The sequence below is a fragment of the Heloderma suspectum genome, chromosome 1 (genome assembly GCF_057233095.1).
Source record: "Heloderma suspectum isolate Gila_16-S chromosome 1, 16-S_ref, whole genome shotgun sequence".
NCBI lineage: Eukaryota > Metazoa > Chordata > Lepidosauria > Squamata > Helodermatidae > Heloderma > Heloderma suspectum.
Window position 1 is genome coordinate 433887592 of NC_139458.1, and position 16539 is coordinate 433904130.

The following is a 16539-nucleotide window of genomic DNA, read 5'->3' on the forward strand; positions in this document are numbered from 1 at the left end:
ATCCCTGACAGATGGATCCAGACCCATATATTTTTGGTGGCTTCATATGGACTAGTTACTCTTGAATGCACTTTGACTGCTCAGGCATATTTAGAAGCAAGAAAGACTGGGGTTTTCTGACCTTCTAATGCAGGAGTGGAAAAGGTTTTAACTTTTAAATGCATCTCCATGTCTTGAAGGGAGATGTGGAGATTTTAATTAGGGTACCCTACTGCTTATTACAACATTTCTGGCACAGAGACCTTTTGAGAATACGTCCAAGTGTTGCTTTTTCTCCCTACAGGCAGCATTTTTTTCCAACTAAGCAACAAAAGGACACAGTGCCTCTGCCCATGTGCAGAGCAACTTTTCCGTGTCAAAGGACTTTTTTCAAAAATGTGCATCTGAGTTCTTTCTCCCTGAAACTGGAACCAGCTTCTCCTTCTTTTCCTTCTCCTTCTCAAGAAGTGGGCTTGTTTTTGCCTTAACCCTGCCCCCACAATTAACAACTGAGAAACAGTTGTCTCAAAACGCCTTCCTCTGAAAGAGGCTAACATGCTCAGAAATATTCATGGCTCCTGGTATTGTGAATCCTAAAGATGTGTGATTCCAATCCCACAGGAGTGGCATTGAAGGAGAAATTTATACTGGGTGCTGCTTCTTGCAATGTCATCATTAGCAGGGCCACAGCGATTGTACAAAAACTGAACCTGGTGGAAATTTGCACTCACACTGCAAAGGCTGTCTCACCTCCACTGGCGGGGGTGGGGCGGGGCTTGAAAATGTCCTGTTCTGGATTTGGCTTGGAAGGTCACAGGTTGGGCAGACCTACATTTAAAGAGACAGTGCCTTACAAGCTGTGGAGGCTGGTGGCTCCAATTTTGGTGGGGCTGTGATTCCAGTCTGGATTTCAGTCGGAACCAGCCAGGACTCTAAAGGACCTATCCAATGTGCTGAACCCTATCCCAAAAATAGGTTCATTACCTCGGATAGTTCCTTTAGGGTTCTGGCTGTTCTTGACTGAAACCCAGAATGGATTCACAGCCTCACCGAAATCGGAGCCACCAGCCACCACTGGTGAAGGTATATTTGTAGGAGAGATTTGGTGCTTAACCCCTCCCATGACTGCTAGTGTGCAAATTCTCTCTCTGTCTTCCACATACACACACACACACACACACACATGCTATTTCCCCCACACTTGGGCTTCCTTCTCGTTTTGTTGCTCTGACAACTCTGCAGGATTTTCCTTTGGAAATTCTCCCCAGAGAACCTAAAACCCTTCAGGTTTTCTCCAATTCTTGTACATGCAATGCCTTCCTGGAACTGTCTTAGGAAACTAGATTAAAAAACGACAACCCCAAACCACCCTGACAAACAAAAAGACATACAGGTTTGAATCACCCTGAATGCTATTTATTTCTTGTATATGGGATGCTGAAACAAAGTAATCTTCATTCATCAGGAGCTTTCAGTTGGGACTTTGCTGCTCCGGACAACACTCACCTCCACTGTAAGTTCATTTCAACCAGTTGCGATGAACAGCGGGGGGGGGGGGGGCGTCCTCTCTCAATCTCCCTCCCCCCGCCTCACCTTGTAGAATGGTGACAAGACTGGACTATCTTACAGGGTTGTCGTAAGAATTACTGAGATCATGCAAACGGAACACTCTGGGCACTAACAGTGCAATTCGGAGCGGTTGGGGAGTGTGAAGCGGTGGATCGTGCAACACAGGGGAGATAGGATAGCACTCTGCAAGTACTTGAAAGGTTGTCACAGAGAGGAAGGCCAGGATCTCTTCTTGATCATCCCAGAGTGCAGGACACGGAATAATGGGCTCAAGTTGCAGGAAGCCAGATTCCGACTGAACATCAGCAAAAACCTCCTGACTGTTAGAGCAATATGACAATGGAACCCATGACCTAGGGAGGTGGTGGGCTCTCCCACACTGGAGGCGTTCAAGACGAGGCTGGACAGCCATCTGTCAGGGATGCTCTGACTTGGATTCCTGCATTGAGCAGGGGGTTGGACTCGATGGCCTTGTAGGCCCCTTCCAACCCTACTATTCTATGATTCTATGACTTCTAAAGCCCTACTGGGGTGTGCCAGCCAAGGCAGGAGGCACTTGTGCAGGAATCACCTTTTTTCTTGCTGTATGGTTCCCTCCTGTTACCTTCCCCATCCCATTGGTTCCCATGTATGGGGGGTGGGGGAGAGATTAGTTACACCAGCTCCTCCAATCAATGAGGCCTTGAATCCAGTGCATCTTTCATCCCGCCCCAACCATGCCCCTGGAACACCCCATTTCAGGAACTTCCAAGGCCTACCACTGGCAGGAACACTGCCAGAGGTAGATTTATGCCCATGGAACTTTCCGAGGGCATAACCGGGGGCTCCAGGGCAGACCCCCCCACACTGACTGTGCTTCTCTCTGCCAGCAGAGAGGGATGTCCGTCCCGTCCCGAACCTTCTCACTTGGCCATCTCAAGGGGTTAGGATTGCTCTGCCAGGCCTTATTTGTGGTAGTCCACCTGAGTCTGTAGGTGAGGGCTCAGTCTTCTTGTTGAACTCAGTGGGACTGACCTTTGAGCAGGGATTGTGCTGCAGTGAGTCAGCCAGAGCTAGAGTGGGGGCCAAAACCCCATACAAAAGTGTATGAGCAACCAAATGGACTCCTCCCTTAACATCACATGGAAACCTTCTGTCCTTTCCCATTGAGCTATTCTGCACAAGGTATTTATTGTGCACTCGTGATTCCTTACTTGCAGCTGTTTACAGGTTCTTTAGATGATGTCGTGATCCTCCTGTTTCACTTCTGTTTTTTAAGAGCGCATTTGTGGTTTTTTTCCAGAGAGTGGAAAATAGGGTATTATTCTGAAAGCAAAAGAAAAGGTATTTTCTTACTTGTGTAATTGTGATATTCCACTGCAGCACAGTGCCACCTAGAGGTTATGTAGTGGAAAATCAGGAAAGGACAAGCTCTTTGTGTAGAGCTCAGATCTCAATTCTGTGATGAAACTGAAACTAGATACAGAGGGATCTTGGAATTGTTGTAGATCACAAGCTGAATATGAGCCAACAATGTGATGTGGCTGCAAAAAAGGCAAATGATATTTTGGGCTGCCTTAATAGAAGTATAGCTTCCAAATCACGTGAAGTACTAGTTCTCCTCTACTCTGCACTGCTTAGGCCTCATCTGGAGTACTGTGCCCAGTTCTGGGCACCACACTTTAAGAAGGATGCAGACAAACTGGAGAGGGTTCAGAGGAGGGCAATGAAGATGATCAGGGGACTGGAAACCAAGCCCTATGAGGAGAGACTGAAAGAACTGGGCCTGTTTAGCCTTGAGAAGAGAAGACTGAGGGGAGATAGGATAGTGCTCTTCAAGTACTTGAGGGGTTGTCCCAGAGAGGAAGGCCAGGATCTCTCGATTATCCCAGAGTGCAGGACATGGAATAATGGGCTCAAGTTACAGGAAGCCAGATTCCGGCCGAACATCAGGAAAAACATCCTGTTAGAGCAATGCAACAATGGAACCAATGACCTAGGGAGGTGGTGGGCTCTCCCACACTGGAGGCGTTCAAGACGAGGCTGGGCAGCCATCTCTCAGGGATGCTCTGACTTGGATTCCTGCATTGAGCAGGGGGTTGGATTCGATGGCCTTGTAGGCCCCTTCCAACCCTGCTATTCTATGATTCTATGATTAATAGCCTCTCGTAGAAAAACTAATTGACAAGGAATTTTGCACGTCTGTCGACACTACCGGCTGGGAATACAAAACCCCCCCGGTATATTGACAAGACAGAATCCAACATGTGGGGAAGGAATTTAGCAGCCCTTTTCAGCCACAGGCCCCTCACACTGAATTTGCCTGATGAGTAAAGCATCGGGATGCCTTCCTCCTCATGTGTAGTTCCACCCTGAGTGCGGACGTGAACTTAGCATTGCCCCAAACACGGAGAACTGTTCCTGCCGCTGAGCGTCTAGGTGTCTTTATTCAAAGCAAGCTGCACCTGAAACGGCAGCACCCTTGAACATTTTTTGAAGATGGAAGTTCTAGTCTCCATTTTAATTTCCATTTATCTTTCACACGTTTGCCTGACATAGCTCTCTTTGGGTTCCCATCTATAAAAGGTGAAGTTAATTCAGGGTATATGGGGCTTCCTGACTGCTGAAAGAGGATTAATTCATAGATATGCTTGAGATTTTACTGCCAGTAACTAAGCCTTAGGAGAGGCATTTCAACCTTTTAGAACGTGGGGAAAACTGTTCCAAAGGCAGAAAGCCACCAAATGATCAGCAGTCAGGGGAAAAGGGGACATTGGCTGGAGGGCCAGATTGGAACCCTACAGGCCTGCGGTAAAACGCTTCTGCCATAATCCTTTGGTTTGCCATGGCTAATATCTGTAGACAGATGTATCCTCTTTGAAATTTGTCTAATCCCTATATAAAATCAAGAATGAATATGTTTCAAATTGAACATTTGTCCCAAATATGTGGGGTATATGTGTATGTATGTATGTATGTATATATATATATATATATATATAGAGAGAGAGAGAGAGAGAGAGAGAGAGAGAGAGGTTGGTATAAAGTGGCACAACAGCAAAGCAACATGGAGGCTCTGGATCCACTGTGGATGCCATCAGTCTGAAGGTAAAATGTATAAGAAAGATAGAAAGACTAACAACAGAGTATTAAAATATATATTTTAAGCTAAACATTTTGGATTCCACCCTCATCAGTAGCTGTGCTGTGTGTGTTAACAGCACAGCTACTGATGAGGGCAGGAGCTGAAACATTTAGCTTAAAATAAATTTTTAATACTCTGCTGTTAGTCTTTTGTCTTTCATATCTATATCTATATCTATATCTATATCTATCTGTGTGTGTGTGTGTGTGTGTATAATGGAGCTTTCAACAAGACATGCTAACCCACACTCAGTGGTTGAGTGTGAGTTGTTGAACTGTGGGTTGTCTGTTGAATCGTGGGCTAGCGTGCTGTCTGAACCAAGGACATTTTTTTTGCAGGGTGGCTTGTTAATCATGCAGTGTGGCTTATTTTTTTTAACAAGCCACTTTGAGAACCCATGGTTTGTTGTTGGGTTGTGCAGGGTGGTTAACTGGGTGCGAACCCAGTCAATGTCTGTTTTGGCCCATTGTGATTGCTTCAGCTCTCACAAATAACACAGGAAAGGATGAAGCTTTCTTGAGAGAAAAATCTACCATATCTGGGGACTTTTAATGGGCCAGTTTGCATGTCACGACAAGCCACCCTGAACAACCCAACAACAAGCCATGGGTCCTCTGGGTAGCTTGTGTGTGGTTAATAAACCATGCCGAGGAAACCACGCCAGTCTTGGATGTCACAACAAGCCACCCTGAAGCAAAGAAAAGTGACAACCCACCACGGGTTGTCGTGTTCTGCGAACCAGGTCATGAAAGAGGTGGGTTTTCCTTTGCAGAAGCTAGATGGCAAACTATAATCAATCCTGTAGTCAAGATTGCTGCATGGCGCAGGGGGTTGGACCAAGGTCAATTCCAACTCTTAAGTTCTATGATTCTATGAAAAGCATGCATTATATTGAGAAAGAAGAATGCGAGATATCTTTTTGTCCTCTCTTGTAATAATGCCATCAAAGTATCAGGGATCACACACCTGCTCATCCACCAATGTGATACATGACATCATTTGCCAGCATTGCCTCACTGTATTCTACACAGGACAAACAGGCCAGTCTCATCGCGAAAGAAAAAATGGACACAAAATCTGACATAAGGAATGGCACTGTTCAGAAACCAGTGGGGAACATTTCAACATCCATGGACACTCTGGCCTGATTCACACATAACAAGAAGCCACCATGGGTGAATTTCCTTGCTGGGCTCTTTGTTTTGACAGCAGCTGCCATTTTGAATATTTGGGGTGCCGTGGGGGCACACCATAGCTTCTTGTTACATGCAAGCCTGGCAAGGGTGGGTTGTCGGGGCTGACAAGCCACCCGTAACCCTAAAACAGCCCATGGGTTCTGTGCTGGAATTCACCCACGGTGGCTTCTCATTATGTGTGAACGAGATCTCTGTGAATGGCCTTACAGTGGCCATTAGTGAACAAAGAAATTTCAAGGACAGATGCCAGCCTGAAATTGCTGAAGCACAATTCATTAAGAAATTCAATCCTATTTCGTGTGGTTTGAATTGGGAGAAAGGTTTTTTTTTAAAAAAATAAAAAATAACACAACAGATATGAATCAACTATTAAGGTAAGTAATCACTGCATGTACTTTTCTGCCTTTCAGTTTTGCATTTCACTATATTAATCAGCTCACCATTGCAATGATTGTATTATCTCAGAACAATATCTGGTGAATGGCAACTGTTACGTTAATTATCACTGTCAGTACTTTTTTGCATTTCAATTCCCTCTGACAGCACTGTTTACTTCTCCCCACAACCCCTGGAAAGCTTATAGAAATCAGCCAATTTGAGGATGACACCATGCATGCATGCATGCATGCGTGAATAAATGTGTTAGTCTTTCAGGTGCAATAACACATGAAGTTCTTTGGCAATGGATTCAGGACAGACAACAGAAAGAACATCTTCAGTAACTTATGGCATTCATGATGCAGGATGTGATGGCATTTATTTATTTATTTTATTTCGAAACTGCCCAGTGGAGGCTGGTCAGAACTCTAAGGGAGCTATCCAATGTGAATGCATTGAATGCGCAGTGAATGGGCAGTGAATATGCTCCAGGTTTCAGTCAGAACCAGTCAGCACTCTAATACAAGGTGACATCGGAGCCACCAGCCTCCACTGATCCTGCCCAATAGCCAAAGCTCTCTGGGTGGTTGACAAAAATTAGCCATCGGCTTAAATGGCTTTTTAAAAAGAGTTAGCTAAAATAATGGGGGATCAGCCTGCCAAGGGTTATTAGCTACAAGAGCGGGCTGGAACCTTCACATGCAGAAGCAGTTTCCCCTGGAAGGCCATTTGTTGGGGACAAATGACAGGAAGTTAGCGATCCTTTTCATGGCAGGTGTACATTTCCGTTGACACCAGGCTGACCCCTGTTGGAAACAGGATGCTGGGCCCTGACTGCTCCAGCAGAGATGTTATTTTATTGCTTTCAAGGAGGCAGGTTTTGAAGAGGGATTTGAAGGATAGCGGCTTGATGGACCAAGAGAGAAGGTGGCTATAGGCATTGGGAGTGATCAGCAAAAGTGATAAACGAGGGATGGAGAATTCTGTCAATTTTGGTTTGTCTCTGTTTCTCATTTTTCCAGTCTTAGCTTCAGTTCCTCCCAAACTTTGAGATTTTTTTTTCCAGTCTTCAATTCAGTTTGCCCCAGATTGGTTGGCTAGGGAATAGTGGGAGTTCTGTGTTTTCTACACAGGCCTGTAGCCAGTCTAAATGTTCTGGGGCAGCCACCAACAAAGTAGTGGGGGGCAGTTCATCTGGTTTTAAAGATAAATTTGTAAACTTTAAAAAATTTGTTTGTAAAAAATTTAGGGGGGCAGAGACAATTTGGGGGCAGCTCCCCCCCCCCACAGCCCAGCCCTGGCTATGGTCCTGTTTCTACATGAGGCTGTTAATTGGCTGTATCTACTTTTGATTTCATCGCAGAATTGAGATCTGAGCACTACATGAGGAGCATTTCCTTTCCTACTTTCCTGCTACATAACCTCTAGGTGGCACTGTGGTAGAGAAGAATAGCGCAAATACACAAGAGGAAATTGCGCTTCCTTTCTTTTTCACAATTAAATGCCGCATTTTTCCTGCTCTAAAAAAAACCTGCTGAAAATGTTGGTTAGACACAGAAGCAAAACTGGAGGGTCACACTGTTGTCTAAAGAACCCGTAAACACCCATGAGTAGGGAAGGACAAGGGCACGATAAATGCCGTGTGTAGAAAAGCCGCTAGTCCAACACATCTGGAAGGTAGCAGGCTGAGGGAGGCTTTCCCAAGACAGAGGCTGTTGGTCAGTGTAGATACTACTGATCTAGATGGACCCACGGCCTGTCTTCCTGTGCCTTGTATGTTCTCACAGACAACTCACGATTATTCCTCAGTAAAAATTAATGCTGGGCTCAACATTTCTTCCACATTTTTTCCAACCATTTTCGTTCAATTTGGTAGACAAAAAATTGCTTTCAGAAAGAAATTCAAAGGAGAAGAAAAATCCAGAGAAATTCTCATGAGTTGGGTCCAGGGTTCTTGTGCTTACCTTACTCAGGAGGAGGCCAAGAAGTGTGCGTGAGTGTCCTGTCTTTCTCTGGCAGCCTCTCTGGCTTACCACACTTCAGTTAAAGGCCAGGAGAAGACGTCATGAGGTAACTCCTCCCCCATGGGCCTTTTTCAGATCAGGAAGCGTGGGCAGCCTGAGAGGCTGCAAAGCAATGGAGAGATGTGTAATAGAAAGAAAGCACAATCACACAGCACCCTCGACCACCTCACAGAGATTGGGTAAGCTCAAAAACACCACCAAAAGAAATTTAAAACACATTATTAAACATCCTGAGAATGAGGCAGAAAAATGGAATCCTCTTCCATGGGGTAGGAAATGTTCAGGAAACTGTAGGACAGATTTTGGTACAGCATTAGCTCCATCTCTACCCTGGAGATGTACAACACTTCCCCCCTCACACCTGCTACAGGGCTTTCAGGGAAGTTGTGGTATTATAAGACCAGATGCATCCAAAATCACCCCTCACAAAATGAACCTTGGAAGACCCTGGGGAAGGTGTGGAACCTTGGCGAATGACAGCTGGAACTCAGAAGACATCCTTCTTGGAAGATATGTCTTTTCTTACACCCACTAGAAATAAAAGGTCACTCTGTATAACTTTCTCCAAATTTTCTTCACCATTTTCGTTCTAGTGACTGCCTTCCCACCCGCCACCCCCAAATGCTTCAGCGCTACGCTAGGTATGGGGCACGGTAGAGGATGCAAAATGAGGACCGGGCTGTAACACGGTTGCTGCTGCTGTTGCGCCTTGCAGGGGCCATGCAGAAACAAGGCAAAAACCCTTGGGGAGAAAAAGAAAGAAGCTGCGCTACAGCTCCTGGATCCAGAACTGTCACTTGAGGCACAGGTGAACTCAGTGGCACGGAGCACTTTTTATCAGCTTAGGCTGGTATACCAACTACGCCCTTATCTGGACAGAGATAGCCTAGCTACAGCTATCCATGCTCTGATGACTTCTCGTCTGGATTACTGCAATGCGTTATACGTGGGGCTGCCTTTGAAAACGGTCCGGAAACTTCAGCTGGTCCAAAATAGGGCAGCAAGATTGTTAACAGGGACTGGCCTGCGAGCTCATATTACGCCAGTACTTTTCCAGCTGCACTGGCTGCCAGTCCATTTCCGGGCCCGATTCAAAGTGCTGGTGTTAACATTCAAAGCCCTTAACGGCTTGGGGCCAGGTTACCTGAAGGATCGCCTCCTCCCATATGTGCCTGCCCGGGCCTTAAGATCATCCTCAGCGGCCCTTCTCCGTGAGCCCCTGCCAAAGGAAGTGAGGCGGGTGGCTACTAGGAGGAGGGCTTTTTCTGCTGTGGCGCCCTGGCTCTGGAATGAGCTCCCTAGTAAGGTTCGCCTGGCGCCTACATTGTACTCCTTTCGGCGCCAGGTGAAGACCTTTTTGTTTTCCCAGGCATTTTAGCATTTTAGCTTTCTAAATGTTTATCTTTGCTGTTTTAAATCTGTATTTTAAACTCCTGTACTGCTGCTAGGTTTTATTGTGGTTATATTGTTATATTGTGGTTTTAATGTTCTATATGTTTTAAATTGTTTTATTGTGTGTTGTTGGGTTTTAATTTTTGTGAACCGCCCAGAGAGCTTCGGCTATTGGGCGGTGTAGAAATGAAATGAAATGAAATGAATGAATGAATGAATGAATAAATAAATAAATCCTGCCAGTGGTGAGCCCTACCTGAGAGGAACTGCTGGAGAATTTGGAAGCTGCAGCTGGTGCAGAATGCGGCGGCTCGCCTGATTAAAGGCAGCCGCCTGCAAGATCACATCACTCCCATGCTGAAAGAGTTGCACTGGTTACCAGTTGTTTTCCAGGGCAAATTCAAGGTGTTGGTTTTAATCTTTAAAACTCTGCGCAGTTCTGGCCCAGCCTATCTCAAGGAGCGCCTCCAGCAACACCAGACAGGCCACTCAACAAGATCAGCCTCGGATGGCCTTCTCTCCGTCCCATCAGCCAGGACAGCTAGGCTGGTGAGGACGAGGGAGAGGGCCTTCTCTGTGGTGGCCCCCACTCTGTGGAACTCCCTCCCTAGGGAACTCCGCCATGTCCCCTCTTTAATGAGCTTCTGCCACGCACTGAAAACTTGGTTATTGAGGCAGGCATTTGGGGTGGGTTAGGGTATTTTTAAATAATGTTTTAATGTATAATTTTACTGTTTTAAATTGTACTGTTGTACATCACCCAGAGTGGCCGGGTGACCGGCCACATGGGCGATTAAGAAATTTAATCTGACTCACCGGCCAGATGGGCGATTAAGAAATTTAACAAACAAACAAATAATTGTCAACGTTGGCTATGGCTGGTGGACTCCATCTGGCTCGGTGAGTCAGCTGGTGAGCAGGCCTGGCTTAGAGGGAGGATGCGTGCTTCTGGCAATGTCCCAGGTTCAACCCCGCCCTGAGCCAGGGGTGTTGGGCCTCTTTCAGCCCGAGAGCTGCAATCAGTTTCAGAGAAGCTCTTAGGGGCCGCGTTTCAGTGGTGGGTGTGGCCAAAGGGGGCGGGGTCAAAAATACCAGCACATTTTAGCTTACAGCTCTGGCCGCCACCAACTAAGTCTTAGGAGAGGCCTTTCAGCCTGTGAGGATCTGGGGGAAATGGCACAAAAGCCGGGAAACGAACGTTCGGTGGTCGGGGTAAAGAGGGTGAGTGCAGGGGTGGAATTACATGGGCTGGATAGGGACCCCAGGTGGGCCAGATTTGGCCCACAGGCCTACAGTTCAACACCCCTGCTCTAAGCTATGGCCCCTCCAGAACTGAGAATAAATCCCTGGTCGATTGTGGCACCGTCCGAATCTCTGCTGCTAAATCACCCTCACAGCTGTCGCCTCACTTCAGATGCATTTGCTGGCCTCCCATCCTCTGCCATATTCAGCCCAAGCTCTTTGCCCTTGTCTTTAGGATTCTTGGGGGCTCTGCTGCAGGCCATCTTTTGGTTCCCATCTCTCACTATAAGCCTGCCTCTTGGTCTCCATTCTTACATCTTCACCACCAGTGCTGATTCTAGGTGGGCGGGGGAAGGGGGAAGGGAGGTCCTTGGGCACTTGGAAGGCCCCCTCCCTGAGTGGGGGCACCCCCTCCTCTCCACTGTCACTGCTGCCCATTCGCCTGCCCTCTCCTTCTGGACACAATCCACCCCACTGCCCAGAAGAAGAGATCACTGGAGCATCAGAAGAGCCCTGCTGGATCAGGTCAAGGGTCCATCTAGTCCAGCGTTCTGTTCACACAGTGGCCAGCCAGCTGCCCATGGAAAACCCACAAGCAGGACATGAGTGCAACAGCACCCTCCTACCCATGTTCCCCAGCAACTGGTGTATGTAAGCTCACTGCCTCTGGTCCTGGAGGTAGCACATAGCCATGAGGACTAGGAATGGAGTTTTCGCCTCTTTCTCTTGGCACTCATCACAATTTCACTTGGCAAAGGCAGGTGAAAAGGCTTTAACAGCTTTAACAGTCAAGTCAGGGGGCAATGAGGGTCAGGAGAGGACCCCCTGTTGGGTTATGGACTTTCTTTAAAGGGGAGACAGACAGACAGACAGACAGAATGAATGCCCAGTTGCAAAGTAAGATCGATTCCAGAGGGTAGGCTGTGTTAGTCTGTTATAGCAAACACATACACAAAAAGGAGTTTTGTGTAACTTAAAGGGCTAACAAGATTTGCAGTGCAAATCTATAAATGTCTGCGCAGAAGTACCCCCACTGAGTTCAGTGAGATGTGCTTCCAGGTAAGTGTGTATAGGACTGCAGCCTTAGTATTAATGGCATACGTGTTTGTGGGCAGGAGGCAGCTTCATCAGATGCATGAAGTGTTACCTACCACTGCAAAACAGAACCATTGAATTTTAGAGCTGGAAGGCCCTTGGAGGCCATCTAGTCTACCCCCCCCGCTCAATGCAGAAAACGTACGACTACGGTATCCTTGACAAGTGGCCATTCAGCTTCTGCTTTAATCTCCGGTGAAAGATATATTATTATTATTTTTCTAAAACATATATCCCACTTTTCTAAAACAAAAACAAACGGGAAGATTTTACGGATAAACAACAATAAAAAAGTAACAAATAATCTAAGAAGAGAAATCAAAAGCAGCAGCAGCAACTGCAGTCTTATCGAAAACAAGGTTCTGAAAAAGCCCCCTGAAATAGAACTGTCTTTGCTGCTCGCCTAAAACTGGACAGCGATGGGTTCAGCTGTACTTCCCTTGGGAGGGTATTCCAAAATCCTCAGTGCTACAACCAAAAGTCCCTGTATCCACTTTGCCATCCCCCCTCCTTCTGTATACTCAATGGTGGAGGGGCCCAGAACAGATAGAACTTGAGCTTGTTGGAGTTGTTTGAGCTGCATCTCGACGCTCAGTCCGACTTGTGTCCATTGCAATTTTTTCTTTCTTTTCACGTGAATGTTGCTAAGTATTTGAGTGCACATTCAAAAGTATGCAGTCTTCTCCCATTGATTCAAGTATGTTCTTTGCACACTTTTTAAAACATACGATTTTTAATGCATATTTTTCTAATGTACGCATTTTTTGAATGCATCTTTTTTCCTGCAAACAGCACCACAAGCTTGTATGATCTTTGACCACTCACACTGGAGTTCAGGAGATGCGAACAGAGTAAATTCTGGTCTTAAAAAAACTGAAACAAATTTCTCATACATCCCTAACACACACACACGTATAAAAGAACTATAGATAGACAGACAGACAGACAGACACACACACACACACACACACACACACTTGAACCCAAAGGCCCTGAAATGCAAGAGGCAGGGACCCTTTTACCTTTAATAGTTTTATAGTCATAAAAGATGGAATTTCAAAAGGTGCACCTTCTGATTTTGGAATGCAGTAAGAGAGAGGGAAGAAGCATCTGTTCCAACTCCCTCTTCCATACTGTTATTAAAGGTAGCACTACTTTTTTTCCTCCTTGGTTTATGGCTCATGCTGTATGTAAGGAGTAAGACAGATGAACAGAGTAAAAAAAGGAATAAAAAAAAGGAGAAGCAGTAGGCCCTGTACTGTAGGCTGGTGTTGAAGATGGATCCAGATTGGACAAGACTGCTAAACTTAAGGTTTTAGTTGTTCCAGCTTGAGCATTATTTTATTTGGGACAAAGCAACCAGCTAAGGCAGCTAATCTATGGACTGTTCACGTTTTCCCCCTTCTAGGATAAACATGTTGAGGAGAGAGGAGGATTGTGCCCAGTGACTCTGTCCTGGATCACCCCATCTTCCCTAAGGGTGCAATCCTATGCATGTCTAGACAGAGAAAAGTCCTACAGCTCCCAGCATCCCTCAGCCAGGCATACTGGCTGGGGAGTGCTAGGAGTTGTAGGACTTTTTTCTGTCTAAACATGCATAGGATTGTGCCCTAAACCTGTGAACATATGCATGTCAGCACTGTTCCCAGGTTTAGGGAAATATTTGGAGGTCAGGATGTGGCCACCAGATTCTACTTCCCCCTGGATTCATTATGCATTATGAACAGTCCTCTAGTCACACAACAATAAGAAGGTAGTGCCAGGTGAAGGCATAAATCTTCTAGTTGTTGTTCAGTTGTTAAATCATGTCCGACTCTTCGTGACCCCATGGACCAGAGCACGCCAGGCCTTCCTGCCCTCCGCTCTCATTGGATTAAATCCACTCCAGGCCTTAAATCGAGTTAAGGTTCTCTGTCCGGTTCTTTTTAATAAGCCACCCACCATACAAGGTGAGTGATTTTTTTATGAATACGGTGCCAAATGTATTATGACTTCTCTAACAGGGATATGCCGGGACAAATTTGGACAGACATGTTAACACAACAGTCAGTTTTACAGTAACCAAATTGCTCAAAGTCATTCTCTCCTTAATTCTGCATAGCAAACAAACCAGACATCACATGAAGAGTAGAATTTGACATGTTTTATCTGTCGGCCTTCGGGGGCGGGGGAAATCAACCACCCTGAAATACAATCCATAATTCGAATACTACTAACATGGCTACAAATGTATCTTAAAGGTAATCATTTCTCAGATTCACAAACCACATTCTTCATAGCAATCCACCATTTATACTCCTTGAATAAGGTTTCCCTTTGGAAACACAAGCTGCATCATATTAAATAAAGAGGCCAAATGTCTGAATGTTGACATTTAGCGTGACCATCAGTATTCACCTGTATCTGTCTGGGTTTTGGGACATACTCTGGATTTGTCTGAGATTCTCAACAATTCACCAAATCTCCGATGTCAAAGTTAGCAGACATTACACCTGCAAGCTTTATGTCATACAAGAACCGATGCAGTCACCATGAATATCTCCACACAGTGGACAATCTAATAAGTAGTGGGGGGAAATCTTCCACTTTACCATTACCACAGATATCCAGGGACATAATAAACATAGGAACAAAAAACTAATATTTAACAAAGACATGACGAAAGAGAGAGAGAGAGAGAGAGAAATGGAATAGCATTACCCTCTGATGAAAGTCAGAGTCCCAAAACATGTTGAGGGGCAGGAAAAGTGAAGACACACTGGGTTCTACATATCGCTGCTGAAAGCTGTGTTGGCTGTTCTTCCCATTTTACAGACAGCAAACTAAGGCTAAGAGAATGATTTGAACAAACCCACCAACTGAGTCTACAGCTGAACTTACTCTTGGACCTTGAATCTACAGTTGAGCAGACTGCTCACCAAGGCTCCGTCCATGGGCCCACAGGCCCTTTCCTGATGCTGTCATATGTGGCATTTATGAACAGATCGTGCTACTGGCTTGCATTAAGCTCTGCTTCTCACCTTGGAGTTCCTCGTGACTGGCTCAAAGCATATCCCATGAATATCCCATGAGGTCCTCTAGAGCTACCAAAGAAAGGTCTGGAGGGTTCTCTCCACTAAGCCCTTCTTGATCAGGAGTTTTAATCTTCAGAAGCTGCTCCTCTAATAAGGCATCTCGTCTTTGTCAGTTGACTTCTGTTAGTGGTTTCCTGCCGACAACATCAGAATAACACACTGGAGTGAGGGCGCTGCTCTCTAGAGTCCTAAGGCCGGTAACTCAGCCATAAGAGTTTGTTTTGAGCTAATGTTAGACTTGTGGCCACTGCAGTGGAAAACAGTGCTTGCCCCCAAAGCCTACGTGGGCTTTGGGGGCAAGCTGCTTTCATGTTTACAGGTTAAATGCTATTTTTAACTGCTCTGCATTTACTTCTTTCTCCCACTTAGGGAAATGAAATCTCCTTTCAGAGATGGCCATATCTGGGGTCCCGAGATCATTTTTGACCTGGCTCCTGCTGGCCCTGTCAAATTGTAATTAAAGTACGGTAAGAAAAAAAGAAAAAGAAAGAAAAAGCCCACAATTTCACCCATAAGGATGAGGATCCCCTCCCCACCCCCACAGAGTCATGAGAGATATGTTTATTTATGACATTTTTATCTGACCATTCTGCCATGGAGCTCAGGGTGGCCCTCAGAGTTCATTTCACACTGCAGCCCCATATGCTGTTGTTGTTGTTGTTATTAATTTTGGAATGCAGGAGCTCACGATCACGGCCCCCACAGCCAGGCTCCCTAGGAAAGGAATACGCTTGTTTTCTATTATTTATATACAAAGGAGCTAGCCCTCTGGTTAAAAATGGCTTCATAAAGCATAGACATCCCAAACGAACAAGCAGCAGCGGAGGCTGGTGGCTCCAATGCCAGTGGGGTGGTGAATCTGCTCCGGGTTTCAGTCAGAACCAGTCAGAACTCTTCTTCGCACCTTGGATAGCTCCTTTCAAGTTCTGACTGAAACCCGGAGCACTTTCACCCACTGACACTGCCCCTTGGGTAGCTCCTTTAGAGTTCTGGCTGAAAGAGCAGATTCACCGCCCCACTGACATCGGAACCACCAGCTCCAGTGGCGCTAAATATCAATATAGTTGCATATTCAAGTGGAAGGCAATAATGTTTTCCATCAACCCCCCCTCCCCAGTTCAGAGTGTGAGAAAAAGAGTCAGATTTCTTGATAAATTCCAATCCTGCAGCCTTCTGGCCCAGTTGCCTTCTGAAATTTGTCTGTTTAACTACAGTGACCTGAAGGTCAGAGATGGAACATCGCAGCAAACTGAAATGCTGTTTCCCCTCCCTGCCCCATTGTGTTCTTGTGTTAAATACTGTCCAGTTTCTGGCTGATCACTTGCAGAGATAGCCTTCTGGGTTATGGAAACTCCTGAAGGACATTGTCAGGGCATTGTGAACCCCGTGCTCACACAGAAACACACAATAAAGATTGTGAGGCAAGGTAACCCAAATTCTGCATGGAGAAAAATAAATCAATCCCC

General features: G+C 45.8%; 1 protein-coding gene across 2 annotated transcripts in view; it reads right to left on the bottom strand.

Annotated features, from left to right (window-relative positions):
* Nucleotides 1–15214, bottom strand: part of BLK (BLK proto-oncogene, Src family tyrosine kinase) — a 57275-nt gene extending 42061 nt beyond the window's left edge. The window contains exon 1 of one of the 2 annotated variants that reach the window (XM_084833019.1): nt 15020–15214. Coding sequence is in view for 1 of the 2 variants with exons in the window: in XM_084833017.1 (XP_084689143.1) it covers nt 15020–15057 (38 nt within the window). In the remaining variant the exon portion in view is untranslated. The remainder of the gene's footprint in view (nt 1–15019) is intronic. The other variant, XM_084833017.1, reaches the window with a different exon arrangement.
* Between the last annotated feature and the right edge of the window lie 1325 nt (nt 15215–16539).